At 36.5% G+C, this 24377-nt stretch overlaps 1 protein-coding gene across 6 annotated transcripts in view; it reads left to right on the plus strand.

The window, feature by feature from the left end:
* Positions 1-9867: 9867 nt before the first annotated feature.
* The window catches only part of VRK2 (VRK serine/threonine kinase 2), a 110215-nt gene continuing 95705 nt past the window's right edge, over positions 9868-24377 (plus strand). For 4 of the 6 annotated variants that reach the window (XM_033239114.1, XM_033239113.1, XM_033239110.1 and 1 more), the window contains exons 1-2: positions 9868-10128; positions 12125-12266. In XM_033239114.1, coding sequence (XP_033095005.1) covers positions 10021-10128; positions 12125-12266 — 250 coding nt within the window. In that variant the 5' untranslated portion in view covers positions 9868-10020. The other 2 variants (XM_033239115.1, XM_033239111.1) reach the window with 2 other exon arrangements.

Genomic DNA, 24377 nt, shown 5'->3' on the forward strand with positions numbered 1-24377 from the left:
AAAAAATAAAAAATAGAAATAAAAGAATAGACCCTTCTCATATATCACTCTGTGTGGTTATCACACATGAGCAGTTAGTGTTAGCCTCCTGCTCAAGTCTCCAGTGATTTTCTATTGTCTATAGTAGTGATGTCCAACATAACTCTCTATAATGATGGAAATATTTTATAATCTATACTGTCCAATAGGGTAGCCACTAGGTATATATGGCTAAGGAGCACTTGAAACATAACTCATAAAACTGGTACTGAATTTTTCATTTTGCTTAATCTTAATTTATTAATTTTTTTTTTGACAGTCTCACTCTGTTGCCCAGTCTGGAGTGTAGTGGTGCAGTCACTACTCACTGTAGTCTTGTCCTCCCATTTCAGATTCCCGAGTAGCTGAAACTATAGGCATGCACCCCCATGCCCAGCTAATTTTTGTATTTTTTTACAGATGGGGTCTCACCATGTTGCCCAGGCTAATCTCCAATTCTTAGGCTCAGGCAATCCTCCTGCCTTAGCCTTCCAAATTGCTGAGATTACAGGCACAAGCCACCATTCCCCTATCTTGATTCGTTTAAATGTAAATGGTCGCAGGTGTTTCATGACTTCCGTGTTACACAGCCAAGATCTATAATGTCAAGACTAAACTCTTTATCAAGTACTCAAGATCCTATATAATTTTAGTTCAGACAAACTGAGCTCAAGGTCTATAGGCCCTAACAATAAAAACTGAAAGACCTTAGAATCTGTTTATTTTCTATGGGAAAGGGGGCAGGTGCAGTGAGGGATGCAGAAGTAGGTTTTGACTCTTGTTCCATAAACATCTGCATGTGTGCAATGAAAAGCTTAAAGAAAAAAGCTGTTTGTGGAAGACACAGAAACAAAATCCCCTATTTTTCAAATGAGTGTTTTAAAAGATGTGGACCAATACCTTCCTACTCAAGAATATTCTTGGGACTGAGAAAATTGAGGAAGTACATTCAGATCTAAGGAGATATTTACTATGCTAGGTTCTTTGCCATCTTCTCATTTAAACCTTACAATACTCCTGCAATATGTCTCCCTTCTTTTTGCCAATAAAGAAACTGTTTTCAGAAAATGATCAAACTGAGTAGAAAAATGGGTAGAGCTATGGACAAAGCTAATTTTACAAAATACAAATGCCTAATAAATGAGAAGTTTCTTAACCTTACTAGTAATCAGAAAAATAAAAATTAAAACAACACAATAATTTGCCAACTCATTGGGAAAATATAAAAGACTGAAAAATAGGCAATGTAGCAAGTATTCATTCAACAAGCATTTATTTCATTGCCTGCTACATGCCAATATAGGAATTAGAATATGACATTCCAAAGTATGCCACTTTGATATAAGGATGATTTGGAGCTGAAAGCAATTGAGGAGGAGCATTGATATGGTTTGGCTCTGTGTCCCCACCAAAATCTCATCTCGAATTGTAATCCTCAGGGGTTGAGGGAAAGGCGTGGTGGGAGGTGACTGGATCATGGGAGTGGTTTTTCGCCATGCTGTTCTTGTGATAGTGAGTGATTTCTCACAAGATCTAATGGTTTTATAAGTGGCGGTTTCCCCTGCTCTCTCTTTGTTCTGCCGCCTTGTGAAACAGGTACTTGAAGTTTCTTGAGGCCTCTCCAGCCATGCTAAACTGTAAGTCAATTAAATCTTTCCTTTATAAACTACCCAGTCTCAGATATTTCTTAATAGCAGTGTGAAAATGGACTAATACGGGCACACACAGGAAGAACTTTCTGGCCTCCTCCTTTCTGCCTAACAGTGGTCTATAAATTTTCCTTTGTAAAGGCAACATAGATTTTCATTTGTAAAGGTGTTTTTCTCTCCAGTTCCAAGAATAGGATGATTATTCTTATCTGCCTAACAAAACTTACTAAACAAGCTTTATCTACCCTAGATTTCCTAGTCACTGTTCCACAGTTTACTGCCCCTAGGAGCCTTCATTTATTTTGTCTAGTCACTTCTCCATAATACATCACACTTTTCAAAATGGTATACATGCCCCCAAGACTAACTGCTTCTTTGGGTTTTCACTTTCTTTCTGCGAGACCCTATGCACATAAAAAAAATTTAGCATCAATAAAGATACATATGTCTTTTTTCCTGTTGATCTGTCTTTTATCAATTTAATATGCAAGCCTCAACCACACCTCAGTTACTACTACAGGTGCTGATGAAATAAGACTGATTAACATCTCTGCTTTATTGATAATTTGGAATAAAATTAAAAATACCTAAATATTCATCTAAATAAAAATGGTTAAATGATGATACATCTACACTATGGAATATTAGAAAACATGTACAACTGGAATATGATAAAACATTTATACATTGATACAGGTTGGGGAAGCCACAATACTATTAGTTGATAAAAATCAAGATGTGAAACAGCAAGTAAGGTATTATCTGATTGATGTAAAAATAAAACAATTTTAAAAGCTATTATAAAACCTACATCATCCTGGCCAGTTTATACCCTCATTTTGAAAAGATCCTCACATAGTATCATATTCCAAGAAACAACTCTCCTGCAGCCAAAGATAACTGAAAGCAATGTGCATCCTTATTGCACTTCCTCAGAACATTGCCAAAAGGGGAAGTACATTCAACTCTTAAAAATGCTCTTTTTCTTTCTCTTTCAGTTTCAGTTATCTCAGAGCAGCTGTTCTCCACAAAAAACTTTCATATTCCTCTCTCCTTATTCCCTAAAACTTTCTCCTACATCCAACAGGATTGAATTCCTGTCTTTTCTGTTTCTCCTCTAGTCTTCTTAATTATTTTTCTCCCTAGCATTTCTTTTTCTTTCAATATGAATTCCCTGGCTTCCTGAGATCACTCCTTGTCTTTCCCCAACTCATTACCTCAATGAGTGTATTAAAGACTCAGGATTTAGTGATTAATTGTTTAAGGATGGGGGATCATGACTGATGACTGGAGAGGGGGAAAATATGTTTGTTATACTGCTAATTGAAAAAAGCAGAATAAAAATATTATATACACGCAATTTGAGTACAACTATAGAAAGCATATAACCTAGAAAGCAGAAAACCCAGGTCCATTTTTGATGCCTTTTGTTTTTTACGGGATAAAAAACAAAATACTGAAAGGACATGCACTAAAATGTTAACAGACATTATTTTTAAAATTTTTTTATGGGCAATTTCCCCCTCTATAATTACTTCTTGATATTTTCTTAAATATTTACTATAAGCATGTATTTTATTTTTATTTATTTTTTATTTTTATTTACTTATTTATTTTTGAGACAGAGTCTCACTCTTGTTGCCCAGGCTGGAGTACAGCGTTGTGATCATAGCTCACTGCAGCCTCAATCTCCCAGGCTCCCAATCTTCCCACCTCAGCCTCCTGAGTAGCTGGGAATACAGGCACACACTACCACACCTACCACACCTGGCTAATTTTTTCTTTTACTTTTTATTAATAAAATTTGGTAGAGACAGGGTCTCGCTATGTTGCCCTGGTAAGCATGTATTTTATAATAAATAGATTTAAATATTGGCATATCTTAAGTAATTTGATAATTGTGTGTATCTCAGATGGAATCTATATTTTTCACTCATTTCTAGATCCAGAGACATCCGAGTTTATTTGCCTGAAATAATAAGGAATCTTCAGTGAGATAACTCAGTAAAACAGGTAACAGAAGGGGTACTCAGGAAGACTAGGTTTGTCCAATAACTTTTCTGATATCTAAAGGAAAATAACTCTGAATATAACATAATATCTTTCACTTGTTGTGTCTATTAGCTCCGAACTGCATGCTTAGGTCCTGAAATTGGCAGTGAGACTTAGAAGAAAACCTAAATACACTGTTTACATTAAAACATTTGTTAGCCCCTGTAGTGAAAGTAGTAAAGCAGTAAGAGAAATCGTGACCCAAAGGGACAAGAGAAGCCTTTGCTTCTGTGTAGACCACAGCTTAAGTGTCTTAAGGGTTGCAGAAAACCCCGGTCCATTTTGATGCCTTACAAGCTACAGAATGTCAGCGATAGAGTTGAGTGGAAGAAGGCAGCTAGCAACATTAGCCAGGTACTTCCACCTAATTTGTTGGGTAAACTATGTCTCAACAGCAGATATCAACCAAAAGGTTCACAGCAGGAGAGAGAAAGTGATAGAGCATATCTGAAATAGTCACTGGGAATGGCCAGGAATATTTGGGGAATAGAAGGTTCTTTCAAGTCCCTTGGAGGATGTTGTTGCAATCGCCCGAAGGGAAAGCCTAAAAGCATGGCTTACATGACACACAGGGAAACTATTTATTACCTCTCCTCCGAATGAGTCATCAACACTATTCTTACTGAACATTCAGCTTCTGCTTACAAATCATTCAGCCAGCTCCTCTTCTCCTCCTTATCCAGCTCATGCTTTTGGTTACTGCAGGGATGTTAATTGGGGGGAAAAAAGGATGTAGAGTGTAAATATAGTCTTATAATTAACCTTTTATGGTGCTTGTATTTGGGGAATGGACAGGATAACAATCACTCCACTTTTGGCTAGTCAATATTTGGTTTACTACACTCAATTGTTTGGGAGACAATCTGATACATATTTACATTTACATTGTTTGGCAGCAGGGTTCTACAAATTAATATCCTTTAAAAAATTTTATTGAGACTTTTGACTATAAATGAAAAATAAAATTCTAAGCCCCCAAACTAACTGAATGGACCCATCTTTTCAGCCAAGGGCATTCCAAAGTTAACTGGAAACACCAGTTCAGGCCATGATGGAAATGGGTGTTTGGGTATGCCTCTTCCCTTTGGAATTCCCACACAACTGACCAGCATTAATATTAAAGCACAGACCTTAAGACTGACAAGACAGACTTTTCATAGCAGTAAGATACCAACATGACAGATACCAGGCCCTGAAAAAAAATGTAGTATTTTACCCCCAAATATATTTCTTTGACATGTTTTGAAATGGCCCTGCAAACTTTCTCTTGTGCAGAAAATCTACATTCTATAGAGAATCCCCTTCCCTTTTCAAGTCTTTTTCCTGATCCAGGAGAGAATTAACTAAGAATCTGGCATCTTTTTAAGTCTGACAAGAAACATTTAAAGTCTATTCTCTCTGAAGCCTGTTACCTGGAGGCTCCAGCAGTAAACTAATACTCTTGGTCTCGACAGTCCCTTATCTTAACCCAGATATTCCGTTTTGCTGATTCCAGGTCTTTAGATAAACTCAGAAAATCTTTGAATCCACCTATGACCTGGAACTCCCTCATCCCACCCCCCTTTCAAGCTGTCAGGCCTTTCCAAACTGAACCAATGTACATTTTACAAGTATTGATTGATGTCTTCTGTCTCCCTAAAATATATAAAACCAACCATCTTGGGCACATGTTCTTAGGACCTCTTGAGGCTGTATCCCGTGTACGTCCTTAACCTTGGCAAAACAAACTTCTAAATTGATTGAGACTTATCTCAGATACTTTTTGGTTTACATGACATACTGATATGACATTTTAAATTATTTTTAATATTCTAATCATTTATATAGACAATCAAGAATTATGTCATTTGGATGATTAAGTTTATACTTTGTAATTATCTTATATGTAAAGAATGCAGAGGACATAGGTATTTGGTCTGATTGTGTCTCTAATGGGCTTGGAATTCCATTCACCTGAATTCTATCATTTTCAAAATTTCTATGTCAGGAACTGCTTAGCTGTTTAGAGATTATAAGTTTATGAGTGCAAATGGCCTCCTGATTTTTATAAAGCAAAAAACTAGCTCTTCTTTGGCAGGCAAAACGTTTCCACTGATACGATCTTATCTCACTTTAAGTAACAAATATTGGCTTTTTCTGAATGTTTTGTCTACGCATCATCTTTAATACTTTAATTGATTTGAAATGATCCTGGCCTTGTAAAGTATGCTTACTAAATGGTTGGGTTTTTCTTTTTCTTTTTAACCAGTGTAAGCATTTTATAGCACCTGGTTCTTTGAAAAGCAGAACCCATGCCATACCTACAAGTTGGCATACAGCCAAGGAAGTCCTTTTGTGTGTGTGTGTTTGTGGTGAATCATTCATAGCCTGTAAGATCTATCAAAATAGCTTTGTTTGAAAACCTAGTTTTCCCCATATTTTTTTTCTGATGACTCACACTTCAGTGCTTTCATGTCTAGATTCTCTTTTCTTTCTTGTTTCTCATCATGTTCATTCAGAAGATGTTCTTTCACTAGTTCCAAAATTTGTATTTCTATATTCTGTCAGTTTTCATCTTGAAACATACACACAGCAATATGCTCTGAATCATAAAATTCTGCATTAAATCCCAACACTTTAAAAAAACACATATTCTCAATATAGGTTTACCTGCTCCTCTGTTGCCATTTTTATTTAGTACAAATTTATTAACATTTAAAAATCATTGGCACTTATGAAACTTGAAACTTTATTTTACTGTTAGGAAGATTTTGGCTGCAAAAAATATAAAAATCAATGTTAAGTGGTTTAAATAAGAACACTTAACACCTTATGGATGAAGATGAAAATATGGTGGTTCACGATTAGTTGAATTAGTAGTTCAATAATGGCCTCAAAGACTCAGGATCTTCCTATCTTTCTCTTTTGCCATTCTTTTAAATCCATTTTATTGAGGCATAATTTATATATAATTCAATTTTAAGTGTACAACTAGAGGGATTTTGACAAATGTATAATAATGTATCTGCTACCACAGTAAAGAAATTTAACATTTGCAATGTTTCAGCTCTTTACAGTCAATCCCAGCTCTTCAATTTCGAATAAAGGATTATATTGTATATACTCCTTTGTGTCTTCTTTCTTTTACATAGCATTGTGTTTTTGATATTCATCCAGCTTGTTGACTATACTGGTGCTTTGCTCCTTTTTATTGCTGAGTGATGGTTCATTGTGTATTTGCTTATTCATTCACCAGTTGATGGAAATTTATTTCCAGTTTTTGGCTATTACATATGAAGCTGCTCTAATTCTTTGTGTGGATACAGGTTTGGATTTATCTTGGGTAAATATGCGAATGCTGAGTTGTATGTTAATTGTATGTTTGACACTATAAGAACCTGCCAAACTGTTTTCCAGAGTGGCTGTACTATCAACAGTAATATAAGAGAGTTCCAAGTTGTTCCAAATCCTTGGTAACTTAATAGTATATTTTGAAAAGTGAAAGTTTTTCATTTTGATGAAGTTAAATTGTCAATTTCTTCTTTTAGGTTTCCAGCTTTTAAATTTTTTATACTTTATAACTACACACAATTAAAGATTATAGATTTTCTGCTAGGTTTTCTCTAAAAGGTTTTAGATTTACATCTTGTATTTAGATTTATCTGTATGATCAATTTCAAGTTAATTTTTATATGGGGTATGAATTAAGGGTTGAGTTTTTTTTCTTTCTTCTTTTTTTGTTTTTGTATATATGGATGTCTAGCTGTTCTAACATTTGTTGAATATTCTGCCATTCCTGGGGCTTTAGATTAGTACTTTTTTCCACCTTCATGGTCACACGGTGACTGCAGCCATTTTAACCATTACATCAGAGACTATCTCTTTCAAGAATGTGTCCAGGAAACTTCTTTTCACCTCTTGTTACCTAGACTCGACACATATTTATTTTATACTGTCTAAACCAATCATGGGAATTGGAATGGGGCCAGCATTATTCATTTATTCATTTAAGAAGAAAATGGTTGTCTATATCCTTTCTAGCGGTTGGGGTATGGTAGTAACGAAAACAGGCAAAAATGTTGCCTGACCTCATGAAACATACAATTTACTGAAAAAGATTGTCTTTTGTCAAAATAAATAATAAACTGTATAATATATGGCTGTATAGCAGTAGGTACTAGGGGAAAATACAGAGAAAGAGGCTATGAGATATTGTGGATGGCTTGAAATTTCAGATAGGATGTTTACGAAAGGTCTCACTGAAATGACTTTTAAATAAAGACCTGAAGGAAGTGATGGAGTAGGTCATACAGATACCAGGTTGAAGAGTGGTCCAAGTGGCAGGAAATGTGCAACGTTCCTGAGAACAGCAGGCCACTGTGGTTGAAGAGAGTAATAGGAGATTGGGGAGTGGGAGTGCATAACAGGTAGATCACTGTTGTTTTCAACGAGGGGCAATTTTGGCAAAATTTGGTAATGTTGGGGGACATTTTGGTTGTTATAACTTGTGTGGGAGGGAGTGCTGAGGAGACCAAGGAGACTGCTAAATACCCTACAATGTACAGGACAGCCTACCTCTCAATCCTCCTCCTCCTTCTATACCCCCAATAAAGAATTATCCAGGCTGTCAATAGTGCCCAGGTTGAGAAATGCTGTTTAAAGTCATAGTGAAGACTGGCTAACAGTGAGTAAATTGGAATGACACTGAATTGTTTTAAGTTCAGGAATTATTTAAGCCTTAAGGATCATGCGGCTGTTTGTTGTGGACAGACTAAAGGGGTAAGCGGGTATAAAATATTTAGCAGGGTAATACAATTACCTACAGAAAACATATGGTTTGGGCCAGAATGCAGGTAAGGGTGCTAAGTGATAGATGTTGGATGTATTTTGAAGGTTGAGCCAACAGGATTTACTAACACACTGGATACATGCCTGTAGGGAGAGGAATCACCTACAAGTAATCTGCTGTGGCTGTTGTTGGAGTTGTGTCTTCCCAAAAGGGACCCCGGGGAAGTGGTGGAAAGCTGAACAAATTTGGAAAGGAGGAAAGAGTACCCAATATGGATATTAGGATCAGTAACCAATTGCATCTGTTACATATATATCTTACGAAAATAAGAAAGCACACTGTTGGACCAGTGAATGACTAAGGGCACAATTATTCTATGGACTAAGTTTCTTTAAAAATACTTTTTTGTTTTTAAAACGCCTTCTCACGCCATCTTTCATTTTGGTGACAGTCTGAAAGATGTAGGAGGTCCCAATTCCTTATTCTACCAAATTCATTAAAGGGCTCCAATTTTCCTTTCAGTATTTGCATCCCCAACCAATTATTGGTGGTTCCTATGTAGAAGGCTGAAGTATTAATAATCTTTTTCTAAGCATTTGTTTGGTTTAGTCTAAAATATAAGCTATGAGTCTTTTTTTTTTTTTTTTTTTTTTGCCTTCGACACGGAGTTTCGCTCTTCTTGCCCAGGCTTGGGTGCAGTGGAGAGATCTCTGCATACTGCAATTTCCGCTTTCCGGGTTCAAGCGCTTCTCCTGCCTCAGCCTCCCCAGTAACTGAGATTACAGGCGTCTGCCACTACGCCTGGCTAATTTTTTGTATTTTTAGTAGAGACGGGGTTTCACTATGTTGACCAGGCTGGTCTCAGATGATCCACCCACCTCGGCCTCCCAAAGTGATGGATACAGGCGTGAGCCACCGCGCCTGGCTGATATGGGTCTTTACGTATTAGAAAACTGCTTTAATAAAGTCCTCACTTTAGTATCATAATCTTATAACCAATATCCTTATAATCTAATAACTATGGTTATTTTCATTTCACAGACAAAAAAATCTGAAGTTTGTTAAGTAATTACGGTGTTAAAATTATCCAACGATTGATGGCAGAAATAGGTCCTGAACCAACATGCCTTTGAGAATTTAAACGCGGTGAGTTACATACAGGCCCTCCTAACTGGAGTCTTCGCTAGTACCACTAGTTACTCGGCGAGAGCTCGGTAGGTACTGGCCATTTGGAAGCTCGTGGTACTCAGGCTGTGGTACAGGAGACCTAACACTCCTCCTACACAAATTCATGTCGTGCTTATTTCGTACCAAACTGGTCTGGCGGCGGTTCTTCGTCCAGACGCTAGCGGGCCAGGGTGGAGGTAATAACATTTGTAGCCGCGCCCTCTCCTTCCCCTGGGCGTCTCCGGGGCGTGGACAGGCCGCTGAAAAGAACCGGCTGCGGCCTGTGCCAGGCTCCGCGGGCTGCTGCACTGCGAGGCCGAGGCAGCTAGTGAGAAGTTAAGAAGGCCCTAAGGAGGGCCGGCTCGGATGCTGGGCCCGCCTCCCCGCGGGATTGTAGGCCCGGGGGCTCCGCCTGGTCCCGAGCGGCAGGCAGGAGGCGGTGCGCGCGGCCACGCGGCGAGGGACCCTGAGGCCCGGTCAGTCTCTAGCTCTGGGGTCTTGGTTGGGGTGCAGCACCTCCGCGCTCCGCTCTCCGCTTGCACTGCCGGAGCCGCGGCCCCTCCCGGGAAAGAGCTGCCGTCGGAGTGAGACGCCGGGGACTCTGGGCTGCGTCCCAGTCACGCCCCGGGCTTGGTCTCTGCTTCCGCGTTTGGTTCCTTTTTCCCCGCTGGGGGTGAGAACCAGGCGTCACCTTCTACTCGCGTTTGCCAAAAGCGGGGTCCGAGGTGTCAGTGGAAAAGAGGGTGGCGTTTCTCTTTGCCGGTGCAGAGAGAACTTGGGGCGGGAAGTTAGTTCGCTGCGCCATGGTTGGGGCGCGGGGCTGGTCATGGCTCCCCGGCGCGCTAAGGGCGGACCGACCAGGCGGCTGGGGCGCGCTGCTCTCGTTTTTTCCCGCAGGGTCAGGGGCCGCGGCGGGGTTGGAGGTCAGCCCTGGCTCATGTTAACCTCTGGGTATCAGTTTGCCCGGAAACTCGTGTTGAGGACTTCATCTTAGCCTTGGGAAGGTACCCAGAAGCCAAAGGGACACCCCTGACAGGAACTGGCCCTGAGAGGAGCCTGTCGTTTCCCGAGTAGATGAAGTAGGGACCCGCCTCCAGGATGTGCATTTCGTAGTTAGGGTCTCCCTTACCGCCTCAAGCCCTGAAGCCACTGCCTTGCCCCAAAATATGTTTATCCTCTTTATAATTATTTAGAATTTGTGCCTTAATCAGTAGTTTTTTACACTTCGGAGACTTTAAGTTTTAAATCAGTAAATCTGTAATAGGCACCAGCATCTGTAATGTACTGGTCAAGGGAAACCTCCACAAAACTTTTCCTACTTTATGATACAATCAATGCTCTAGGCATGGTTCACCATCCAAATTCCCAGCTTCCCTTCTGTGCCTGTCAGGAGGAGGACAGGTGAATATTGTTAAAGATACACGCAGCGACTCTACCTGGGATGATGCTGCTAAGTAAAAAAGCAGTTAAGGAGGAAAAACAGGCTCTTATGAAAGATAGGAAGATTATATTAGGAAAACTTCACGTGTATATGTTTATAATTAGCTTTCATGTCAGAAACTCTTAATAGTTTTAAAAAATTCTTAAGAAATACTTAGAGGATCACGGTTAACCTTCACATTTAAATTATTTTCAGGCATATATATTTTTTCCCCTAAGAAATGTTCTCTTTTAACTCAGAATTGCCCATTGAGAAATTTGCTAACCGATATACAATTATAATTAGTTGATTAAAGTTGCATGGCTGTGCTATGGAGATTATGCTTTTGTTGGTGGCACAGCAGTAATCTCTAAGGCAGGACTATTTTCACTGTGATGAACTGAGAGGGTAAGAAGACAAAATGCTGAGAATATTTTGGCGGCCCGGGAACTACCCGATGGCCTAGTGTTCTGCTAGATTACATATCCATGAAAATCCCTGGCTCATTTAAGAAATGTTTACTGCGTACCTACTCGGTGTCACATGCTTTGCTTGATGGTGATGATGTCCATTGGCATTGTCTGTGTCTTCCCAATCCAGTTCTGTGTTCTTTCCTAGTGACTGAAGACCCTCTCACTTTTAACATTTTACATTCTCAATGAAAGCGGTATTTCTATGTATATGAAATTTATTTTATTTTTTCATTGGAAATTGTTAATTTCTTGTTGCTTAAGGTGTATCCTGCACCGTTAATATGTGCTATAGACCCCGGAAATGAATTTTGGAAGTGTTGTATTAAATGAAAGTTGATTAATTTGCTTCTGTTTTTTTAAAATATCCGTATCTCTTAGATCTCAATATTGGAATGTATGTGAATTTCTAATTTGAATATAATGTGTGGGCTTTTCCAAACTGAATTAACTTTAGAATCCTAATTTCTAGGGACCTGGGAAAGTTCCCCATTGAAGACATTTTGGGAAATGTATTTTAACTCTAAAGAGTTTTATTTGTTTTTATTTTTACCCATTTATCTCACCCCTTCTGCCAACAGAAGTGATGCCACCAAAAAGAAATGAAAAATACAAACTTCCTATTCCACTTCCAGAAGGCAAGGTTCTGGATGATATGGAAGGCAATCAGTGGGTACTGGGCAAGAAGATTGGCTCTGGAGGATTTGGATTGATATATTTAGGTAAAGTAAAACCTTAAATTACCAATTATTATTATATCTGTGACTGTAGCTGTGATTACTTAGTGACATTTTAAGAATGGAAATATGGAATTCATATGTGTACTTTATTAAAAATCATGATTGTACTTGATTAAGTAATAATATAGTACAGTGTCTAGGTTCAAGACATCACTGACCCACTCCTTGTTGTCCATGTTTTTCTAAATAACTCTTAGAAGTCTTTTTAGAGCATAATTATACAATCTGCCAGACAAAATGCTAACTTTCCTTTTTTTGAGAGCTTGTTCTCTTAGAAACGTGCTTTTTTCAGATGAGAAACCACAACTGTATAGATAAAAACACTTTCTGTGAATCTTAATCATTAATATTTAGGCTAAGCAAAGGTCTAGTCATTTCTTAACTGGGCTCTACTGGAGAATTCATAGATAGAACTTAAGGCATCTATTCTATGGAATGAATTAACTTCTCGTGCATCTAGAGTGGTCCTAGGGATGTGCCATTCTTGGGATAATTGAAAAACACTCAAAATTATTTTCTGTGATCTGTGGTACAGTAAGGAACCATGGGCTGGGTAGGCCTTTACATTGCATTTAAGCATTTAAAAATTACAGTGAACTTTAATGGATCATTCAAGGCTATCTTAAATCTGTGTTGAGGAAGGGATATCCATTAAAAGATTGATGAATAAAATAAGGAAAATATTAATGATTTTTAAAAATATACCCTCAAGGATAAATTCTCCTAAATGTACTGACTGAGATCACATCTATTTCCACAGGAGTTTAAGGAGTTGATAAAATACCTCCTTTGAGAGAATCTTGGGTTCTCATGAAATATTTCCAGAAAAATATGCTTCATGGATCCTGAAACATAAAGATCCTCTTCTGATAAAACTAAGATTGTAGTTTTGAATGAATGAATGAATGAAATTTGGTCAATAAGTAGCTGCTTATTAAATACTTCAGTGTCTAATCTAGTTGGAAAGACAAGACCAGCACAAAAAATTGTATGGGCCAAGTAAAGGACAATTACCCCATTTAAAGGGTTTGAACTTGCTTGAAATTGCTTGGAAAAATTCTGTGATTATTAAGTGCTAGATTGAGTGACATAGTCAACACTGTTCAATAGAAATGTAATACAAGCTACATATGTAGTTTAAAATTTTCTAGGAGCCACATTAAAATACGTTAAAAGAAACAGGTGAAATTATTTTAATAATGTTTAATCCAGTATATCAAAAATACTATTTCAATATGCTCTTAACATAAACAAATGAAATATTTTACTTTTTTAAATGAAAGTCTTCAAAATCTAAGGTTTATCTAGTCTCAAGAGCCCAATTACCACATGTGGCTCAGGTGCTCAGTAACTACATATGGCTACTGTATAGAATAGTGCATATAAAGACTATGGAAGACTGAGTATTATTTGAAACCTGAACTTAGTGAATTCTGTTTTACAGCAAAGCGTTAAGATCTCTAGTATACTGTCTTGACTGAAGGTCGAGATAGAGTGTTGAATAAATTATTTCTGATGTGACTGAGCTATAGGCTTGGATTCCATAGCTTATCACTTTTGGTTTTCTAATGTTTGCATTATTTGAGTAATTTCAAAGAACTAGAGAAAAGCATTGACTATGTTGATCTTACCTCTTTTCTGTTTTTGAAATGTAAATATTATATTATTTAAATTCAAATCAATGTTTAAGATTAATTAGTGTATGTCTGTATATCTGTATGTATCTATGTGTACACATAGTCACTATTATTACTGTTATGATAAGGGAATATACTTGCATAGGCATGTGACTTATTTGTCCCTATTCAAATGCTGAAAAATCTTTGCTTCTTTCAGTCTAAGTACAGTGTCACGTATTTTTACTTTTTTTTTTTTTTTTTGAGACGGAATCTCACTCTGTGGCCCAGACTGGAGTGCAGTGGCTTAATCTCAGACCACTGCAATCTCCACCTCCTAGGTTCGTGCAATTCTCATGCCTCAACCTCCCAAGGAGCTGGGAGTACAGGCACTTGCCACCATGCCCAGCTAATTTTTGTATTTTTAGTAGAAATGGGGTTTTGCCATATTAGCCAGGCTGGTCTTGAACTCCTGACCTCAGGTGATCCGCCCACCTCGGCCTCCTGAAGTGCTGGGATTACAGACATGAGCCACTGCACCCAGCCTACTTATTTTTTTATTACTAAAATAATACTATTTGTTTTATAATATATTTCAAGGTTCAGTATGTAATGGAACATTCTCTAGTATCTGAACTTTAGAACCTGGACCCTAGGAAGATTAGCAAGTGCACACCATTGAGGAAGGACTTTAAAGAAATATTTAGCTATTTTCAGAAAAAAGGCTCTGATACTTCAGATTTTGTAATAAAGATGTGTGTTCCAAATGTTGTAACTGTTCCATTAAAAGTGATGCTAATGAATCGTAGAATCAGTTTAACTTCACTAAACTTAGTTTTTACTATTTTCAAAGCTATACAAACAAATCAATATGAAATTACATCATGTTTTTGCATTTTACCGTGGTTCTCATCACTTCCTTTATATAAATGAAGAGAGGAAGCAGTAAAATTCAAATTTTCCTGAATACCTTTGTGTCCAGCTACATTCATTTCAGGTATTCTTTCCAGATACCCCCTTTCAGCAGACACTTGATCAGCATTTACTGCCTAAGGCTGAGAAGAAACTAGCCGCTCTGTCTAGCTCATTGTGCATGGACAACTGTCCTCTAGCTTTGACATCAGTAGCCAGGGCCTTTCGGTAATCAGCATCTTACAGTTAAGGGGAAGGGGCAGAGAAGTTTGGTATTTACTCTTGACTTGGAGAAATAATGTGCCTCTAGCATTAATAGAAATAGTAGAGTGAAAAGAAGTCTGAATACAAGAACAAAGTCAAAGTTCTTTCTTTGAATATGAAAAGAGAAGGGGAGGAAAAAAGAAAGGAAGCTGGTTTGGGGATGGAAAAATTGCTGTCATTTTAGTATCAAATAAGTGAAAAAGTTTTTTAAACTTCAGGAAGGAGAGAAAACTGAGGGTTAGAATTTAATTATAATGCTAGGTATAACGTAGAACCAAGTAAATTAAGGGAGAATTGCATAAATAATAGCAGAGGTTTTGGCATTAGGCTTATCTGACCTGAATCCTGACCTGATGAAGCCACTTACTCATCTAGTTACTTAATCCTTTGGGTTCTTTGTTTCTACTCTGCATAATTGTGATAATAATAATTGTGAGGAGAATTAAATGATTTTTTTTTTAAGGAACTTGGTGCATTTAATAACTGTAATTTATTTGTTTATTTGTTTATTTGTTTATTTCCTTAGACAGTCCCATTCTTAATACTGGTGCCATAGTGGGGCCAGACTCAGTAGCTCATGCCTGTAATCCTAGCACTTTGGAAGGCCCAGGCAGGTGGATTGCCTATGCTCCAGCCTGGGCAACTTGGTGAAACCCCATCTCTACTAAAATACAAAAAATTAGCTGGTTGTGGTAATGTGTGCCTGTAGTCCCAGCTACTCAGGAGACTGTGGCGTGAGAATTGCCTGAACCTGGGAGGAGGAGGTTGTAGTGAGCCAAGATCGCACCACTGCATTCTAGTTTAGGTGACAGAGTGAGACTGTCTTGCTGCCATAGTTAAGATGATGACAAAGAACTCCATTGGAAGGGTGGATTTTCTATTTATTCTATGAATTTGGGTGGATTTAACTACCAATGTGGTAAAACTGAGAACATAGAGAATGTCAACAGAAGACTTTATGACATTTTACTGAAAAAAGCTCCCCCTAAAATTTGCTATAGTAGTGAAAAGTTCTCATATAAGTTGTATTTTATCTACCTCAGATATGAAAGCTATTGGTTTTAGAAATTATTCAAAACTGAGAATAACAGAATTACAGGATAAACTTTAGCCACATTCTTTTGAAGGCTGATTATATAAGTAAAAGATATGATTTATCTGTAGAAGTTTTAGTTTCTTGAAGGTGGGCATGGTGATGACCATTTAGCATCTTTGGAGTGTCAAGCACAGAATAGATGTTCAACAGTTATTTGCCTGAGAAATTGAGACTGAGATTGGAGCACTTAACCCACACAAGCTAGTTTGCTTTGTTCTCTTCCATAATTATAGATGTCACTCTTAACTTCGGTCTACTCCTACAGATGCGTATCCTTAGTCACCAGGAAAGTTGAGACAAGGCAACTATCATGACATCATCTAAAAAGAATGTGCATATGCTTTATTGACAGGGCATCAGTAGCAATATCTTTTAGATATTATCTCAAAGCTTTTATAAAGAATAACACATTTTTATAACTAAAGTTAACTGTGGTGAAGCCTAAACATCAGATCATTTATCCATGGACAGATGTTTAAATTTCATTAAGGTGACTGCCAGACATTTTTGGATCATGCTGTCAGATTAGCCTAATTTTGTGCTTTAGAAACATAGAAGGAATCTTTTGTTGGGGGTAGGTTTTTAAAAATTATCAAAGTTTAGCTCATTTATTTTACTGATAAGGAAACACATATTTAAAACAAGTAAATATAAACCACATACATAGAATTTGTTTTACTTCTTCATAAAATAATTTTTTACTCTCTTTATAGTGAGCTGTAATAGATTGATTTTAAGGTATGCAGAATAAAGTTTAGAAGAGTACAATGATAATGCTAGCAACAAAGTAATGTGTTGGAATACATATTCCTTCATTACATATTACGTTATTAAATGTTATTTTGGTAGTGTTTTATAGAGAGAGCTTTGAGATAAATAGCCTTATTTGACACAGTGCAACATTGTGGTGCCACTGCAATTGTTATTAGGCAATTTTGCAAATGATACTGTGGGAGTGAAGAAAAGAATTGAATAAATGTGAAAATGAGAAAAATTTGTACTAGAAACTATAGTATTTATGATAAATTAGTTTCCAGAAGGTGTAAATAATAGGTAATATAAACTCAAAATGAGGAAGGGATCACTTGAAATTTTGTAAATTTAATGTTTGTTGGACTGACAGACAAGAAATAAAAGTCTCTGCAAGATGTATTTTAATTTTGTTTATATTTAAATTTTGAGTTTTTAAAGAGATAGCAGTACCCAATTATCTATCAGTTAAGAAATCTAGGTGTTAAGAAAGTTTGGGTTCCTTCCATTAAAATGGAGACTTATAAGACTTGGCTTTTTCATTTTTTTTAAATATCCATTTTTTAAGCATATTTCATATTATGATTCTTCTTCATTTTCAACATTTTACTGTCAAATTCTTTTGCCTTAAGGGAAGATTTATAAAATACTCTGTCCTTCAGTGCATTTATATATTATATCTCTTCCACTGCATCTGTTACTATCTTGTAACTGTTTACAGTGGTCAAGGTTTTTTTTTAATTTGAAGCCTATTGCTATGGGGAAATTTCTTCTTCCTGAAATGAGCTCACCTCTATTGCCACACAATAAAAGAATTCTCAGCTTTTGAGAGCTTCTGGCTTCCTTATGAAATATGGATAGACTTCTGCTTCTGAAGTGTTTTAGGTTTTTTTTTTTTTTCTTTAGATAAGGAAGAAGAGGAATAAATAGTATGAGGTGTGTTTCTTCTTTTAAGACCCAGGAATATCTGTATCAGATAAATGAGAAGAAAATTAAGAAACTTTAAACCTCTAAATGAGAGAGCTCATTAGAAATTAGCTACTTGGATGATGAAAATTTGTTCATCATCTACACTTAAAGGCACTTATGGTTTTTATACTGCTTAGATACTTGATTTTGCAATTAGTATTTCTTTAGAATGTTCCTCCCTGATAGCTCCATCACATGGACTGAGTTATTCCTGAACACTCTATTGTATGCTCCATGAAAAAATATTTTAAGGAGAAAAGATAGAAAACTCAGCAATTATTTCAAGATAATTGTTGAGGACTTCCCTTGTCTCTTTTAAAAGCATGGCCTTTTGTTAGCCAAGTGGATTTATCTTTTCTTTAACATCTTCGATCAAGTAATACTTGAGGGAAATATTCTGTAGAAAGACATCCATTGAAGGCCAGAAACATCTACAGATGCAATGTGATCCCAAGCAATGAAGCATGTGGCCCTTCATTGGCATTATATGATAACAGGAGGATCTTCTGGCAGAAGAACTGACTTTTGCTGCGTTCTGCATGCTGCCCCTCCAAACCCATCTTTGATTGGCACCTATGCCCTATTGAAACTGGCATCACACCTTCTGAATGGGCACAGTGCCAGGCTAGCAGATGGGTATGGGCAAAAGCATGCCAGAAACCCAGTATGTGAATCAAGTTTAAGTATCAGGGGCCCAAATTCCCATCCAGGGATATAAAAACTACAGTCTGTTGAGCGCTTTTTGTGCTTAAGGTTAAAGGACATGCCATTTCTACTCCAGCTTAGAAGTTGATTAATTTTGAAAGTCAAACAGCAGCCCCTGTGGCTGTGTCAGGCAAAATCCTATCTTTGGTGAATGAGAATTACTACTTCACGTAGGGAAGAGAAAGTATTGTAATGAAGTTTCCAGTGAGAGTTACTCTCCTGCAAGTGCCTCCAGCACTTAAGCAGCATGCATTCAGTGGAGATGAATATTTCTATTCTCCAGCAGAGCCAGGTGCAATCAAAGCCAGATCTTCAACCTGCTGCAGTAAAGAACCCTAAATTTAGAAAGGGCAGGCAAAGTTGAGAAGAACTCCTTGGTGGCAGGCAGCTCTTTTCACTATGAGCTGATGAAGCTTCACAAAATTGTATAAAAGAGATGAAGAGAAAACTCCAAATAAAAGACCTTCAAAAAATGTCATCCTGAAACAGAAAGATTTTTAATAAACCAAAGGAAAAAGTTTAGTCCTTTCTACTCAATGCAGAAAATCTTCAGAGTTTTCTATCAATAAAAACTTAGTTAACCAAAATGTTAGAACCAACTTAATGCATAAGTAACAAAACTTTCTATTTTTACATTTATTTCATTGCATGTCTATCATGTATATAAACTTTGCTTCTTGAATAATGGATTTTGCATAAAATTGAGTTCTAAACATCATATTTCCTTCTGATTGTCTCACACCCACTACAGAACTCCCCTCCCCCACCCCCTGAAAGAGGGCACTCTTCCTTCTGATCACTTTAATCATATCTTCTGAATACTCTAAAATTTACAGGAATGCCTGTAAGACCAGCTGTGGCCAAGAGAAGCTTTTCCTAATCGCCTTATAGCCATTGCTTTTGCTTTTTCACTGTGTAAACTTTATCTATGGAACAGATTCCATGAGACCGTTGTGAATACTTCAACGTATTCAAAACATATAACTGCCACAAATTAAACTACTAAAACTAAAGCTGGTGCATTGTAACTGCCAAGTAAAACTGGCACGTCCCTCTGTCAGACTGCAGGAGAGTGTGCCATACAGTCCTCGGAAAACACAATTCATCCAGAAGCACTCTTGTCACTTGCTCTGATATTAAACCAGAGAAAGTGACATTAATTAAAGAAGTGACATGAGCCAACAAAGGCAATGAATTCTCAGCTTTGGCTCATGTGCAGACCTTAATCCAACCTGGTCTGCTTAGGTAGTGTGGCTCTTTCTGAAGAGTAACTAATGTGGCTACTCTCACCCCACCTCCTCTCATCTTCCCATTCTGGAACACATTTTTAAGGAACTATCATTTTATCTCCAGGGTTGGACTGGTTAACTGGTACACTGGTAGTCATTGCAGGGCTTCCCAAAATAGTGAGAAAGTGGTGGCATGTGATGCTTTTATTGTACTTGGTAATGGTGGGAGATGTACAACTAGAGGTAGAGGAGAGTTGGTCTAACAAAAAGGCAAGCAACAGCCAAACAGCAGAGTACCTAGACTTGGTAGACTGGAAGCAAGGAAGGTGTGCTGCTAGGACTGGTTGTGGAAACAAATGGTGACTGGTAGGCTTTATGGAAATTCCGACATGCTAAAGAGGCACGCTGGGGAGTATTCATAACTTCTCTCTTTCTTTGTTCCCGTGGTGTGCTTTCACATGATGCTCACCTCATCATTTCAGTCGGTCACTATTTTGTATGTTGTCTTTTTAACCTGTTTCCCCCAACATGTGTGCACACAGACACTACATTATAAACTGCTTATAGGCAGTCACTCACAGTGCTTAATATGGCCTTGCATGTTACAGTTCTTAAAAAATGATTTGTTAAATTAACTCTAGAACTGTTCTATTATGATTTTCCCAGCAAATAGGTTGTCTGAAACAAAAAATTCCATGTTCTATCCTATATGTGACCTGTGTGTAAGGCACTGTACTTTCAGATTTAGAGAAATTCTTTTATATCTTATGGGGAATTTGAAGGGCAAAAAGTATGTGTTTATTTTCTTTTCAAGTATATTTTTAAAATACAAAGAAGCTGTGTACTTAATCCATAGATTGTAGAATTTATTGTGAAGAGTCTACTCTGTTAATGCATAGTATGAAGAGGAGACTAAAAAGTGGACATTGTGTTAAGACAAATCAGTTTTCTCTTTCTAATAAAACAGTTCTTCTGAGTAGTATTTAATTGAAGTAGACCTAATAGCAAGTGTAAACTTTTGTGGGGAAAAGCATGGTGTTTACTATTAAATGGATTGCCTTACAGGCATGTAACATGCATAAGAAATCAACTTTTCAAAGAATGTAAACACAGCGTTTACAGAAAATAAATTATTGGGATTTCTTTTAATCCAAGTCTGTGAAAGGTTTGATTAAGGGTTTTGTACATAGTCAGAAGCTTTTGTTATGGTTTCTGGGCAGGGGTATTTTATGTTTGAGATTGGGAATTTTCTATCCACATAATTAGTCATGAGGTTTAATGTACATTTTTTTTTTTATATCAGGCAGACAATGTCTTCAAAGAGACAGCAGTGCTGCAAAGGAGCAAGAAAAGAAGGCCAAAGTTGACACACAGAGAGGCAAAACAGTGTAGGAAAAATCAACACGTTTTGCAAAATCAATCATTGAAAATGTGTCAGCATTCAGGAGACTGTCTTTAATTTGCAATCCAAGTGAAATAGAGTATTTAAATATGAGAGGCAGTATTATTGAGCCCAGCATGCCTGCTACCACTTGTTTGACTAGCTCAGAATAGAACACTGAGAGGCAAGGGCTCAAAGTTAAATGAACATTTATACATTTTAAAATCAAATGAAAGATTCAGAGTATATTCATGAATTAATTTTTTTTCAAAGCCCTAAATTTAATCAGCTGGAATTACTTTAAAAGTGTCATTCTATTTAACTTTTGGAAATGATGAATTTGCCTTTTAATAGGGATACTGTATTTTATCATGAAGATGAAACAAACTGTCTTTTGTTAATTATTCCCCAGAGACACTGGCCATTTTTCTCTCTCCAATGCTTAGTGTGGAGTAAAGGCAGCTTCCCGCAAATTTATTTCAAGCAAGAGCAATCGGAAGCTTCAACATGTGTGAAAGAGGCGCATAGAGAACATAGCTTCCATTTCAGGTATTCTGAGTGCCACCTAATGAACCTCTTAGAGATAATGTTACCAAAGCTTCACTGATGAGGTCATGAACATAGAACACAGGAAAGTAAAAAAGAATGAAAGAAGAGTCTGGTAAAGAGTAGCAGATGTGTCAAATGTGTCTGTAGTATCTGATAAATGCTGGGACTAGTCTTTGAATTCTTTTTTTAGGAAATTATCATCTTTATTATCAACTACTAAAATCTTTCACTTAGTGTGTGCCAAGCTCCGTGTTAAGTGCATTGCATGAATTATTTCATTGAGTCCTCTGAGCAACTTAACTAAGGAAGACATTGAGGCCTAAAGAGGATACGTAAATTACCTTCTAGCCACAATTTTAAAAATGTCTCTTCTATATTTGAGCTCCAGTCCCTGCCCTACTGATGTCCCTTGTCAAAGAACACTTGAATTTATTGTTAGTCAGATAAAACAGTGGCAAATGGCATGCTTATGACAAGCTCATTTCTAAAGTAACAGCAAAATATGTAATTGATAGTATTGGCAGCTAATTTAAGAAATCTGTTAGTGATGATGCTAATAATGGTGTCATTTTCATTCAGATTGACAACTCAAGGCATAGAGCATCAGTGATATGTTTTTGATATTATTAAGATCTCAAAATCTGTGAAAGAACATCTGATATTTATAGTAAACCTAATGTTAGGCACTGGAAAAGTTACATTAAAAATGTACCATACCTCAAACAATATTTTTATGGAAAAAAGTACGAATAGTCATCTAATAGTTCATGCAATCTGATGAGAAAGATTTGTTGGATTTTCATGCCTTTGCAAAACTGAATACTTTTATCTAGTTTTATACATTTTATACATTTGTTTTGAGTCAAATAAGTAACAGGAAGATCCAAACAGACCTGTTTAAATCCCTATGATATGATTTTAATAAGCACCACATAAAAATGGATACCTTTATAAATATTGAATGATTCTTGACCATATTTTTTTCCATTGGATAATAATTTAAAGATACACTGCTTACAAGACTAGGTCTTTTAAAAAGTAAAACAAACAGAAAATAAGAAAAATAGGATCGTGTTAAAGAACATATCCCTTTACAGAGTTTGTTTCAGATACCAATATATTTTATTTATAATAAAAGTCTAGGTTTTGAAAAATTATTTTTAAATAACTAAAATTAGTTATTTCAAGATATTATATAGTAGTAATGATTTATTACATACTCACGGGTGATTTCATGAAGAAGTTAGAACATTTCATGTAGCGGTAAACCTTGGGGTATTTATAATACAGAAGAGATATTAGCTATGGCAATGCAAGATTTTATACTAGAATACTTTTTTATTTGGTGTATATATATTTAACAAGGAAAAGAATGAACAAATGCAAGTTACTACATTAAATACATGCTCTTGAGCACTTACTGGGATATGGGATTATTAATTTCAAATTCTGGAGAATGTAAAGAAAAGCTGTTCATTATGCTCGGTCTTACTTCTATTAAAAAATCATGTGTTACAGTTCTATCTTACATCTCCAGTATCAAATGTGAGTATTATAATTGAGAATGGAGAATTAGTTATGTAAACCTTTTATCCTACACAGTATTAGGAGGATAGTAGAAGAAAAAGTAGTAAAACTGACCAAAAAAAAAAAAAAATCCCACACAAGACAAAGAAAAGTGAGAAGAAAACAAAACAAACCTGTATAGCTAACCGGTAAGTGTTGTTGTGTGATGAAAAGGGGAAGAAAAAATTGTATAGTCTTCCAGAATAATCAGAATGTCTACTCTAGCAGAAAGCTTTTGAGCAAGATAAATCTTCTGAAATTAACTAGTTTAATGTAGATTGACTATAATAAAGCATTCCTGTAAAAAAATAAGTATTTTTTTTTTTCGGGTGGAGCACTTTTAAGTTCCTTCTGACTGTGAAAACCTGTTAAATCCTGAAAGATGGAGTTAAATTTATAAATGATCTGTTGATATTGGCACATGGATAGAGGCCTTAAGGAAATAATGAATGCAGCTGGTAAAGAAGCAAATCTCAGTCACAGAAAAATGAGATAAAGAGACCATCAAGAAGAAAAAATAATGGCTATATTATCTGTTTATGTAGTGTATCTTTGGATAGTAAGAACATCACATGAAAATGTAAAGACATGCAAAATAAAGACCATAATGAAAAACATAAGAAAGATTTCCCTTATTTGCAGCCTAATTTCACCATAAATATTAGAAAGTGCTTCAAAAAAGCAGGAACAGGGCTAAAGATTCTTACATAATAGGTTTTTAAACCTAAATTACAGAACTTACAATATTATTTAAGGAAGAGAGGTCAAGAACTACTTCAGCCCTCACTTCATACACTTTGAAAATAGGATTTATGATGGCTAAGAAAAAGAATATCTCTCATTCTATTGTGTGATCAAATTGAATGTCCCTTAGGAGGTAGAAGGAAACATTTGAGGTCTTAGTAAACCTGAAATTATTTCTTAATAGATTATCACTAAGATAAAATAAGCTTGAAAGTAGTGTATGATTGAAAATGACTTACAAGAGGTAAATGAGTTAAACTATTAAGAAGAGATTTGATGATATAAAGCAAAACTGGTTTAGTAAAACTTGGG

Source organism: Trachypithecus francoisi, unplaced genomic scaffold, assembly GCF_009764315.1.
Source record: "Trachypithecus francoisi isolate TF-2019V2 unplaced genomic scaffold, Tfra_2.0 Lachesis_group17, whole genome shotgun sequence".
Classification (NCBI taxonomy): Eukaryota; Metazoa; Chordata; class Mammalia; order Primates; family Cercopithecidae; genus Trachypithecus; species Trachypithecus francoisi.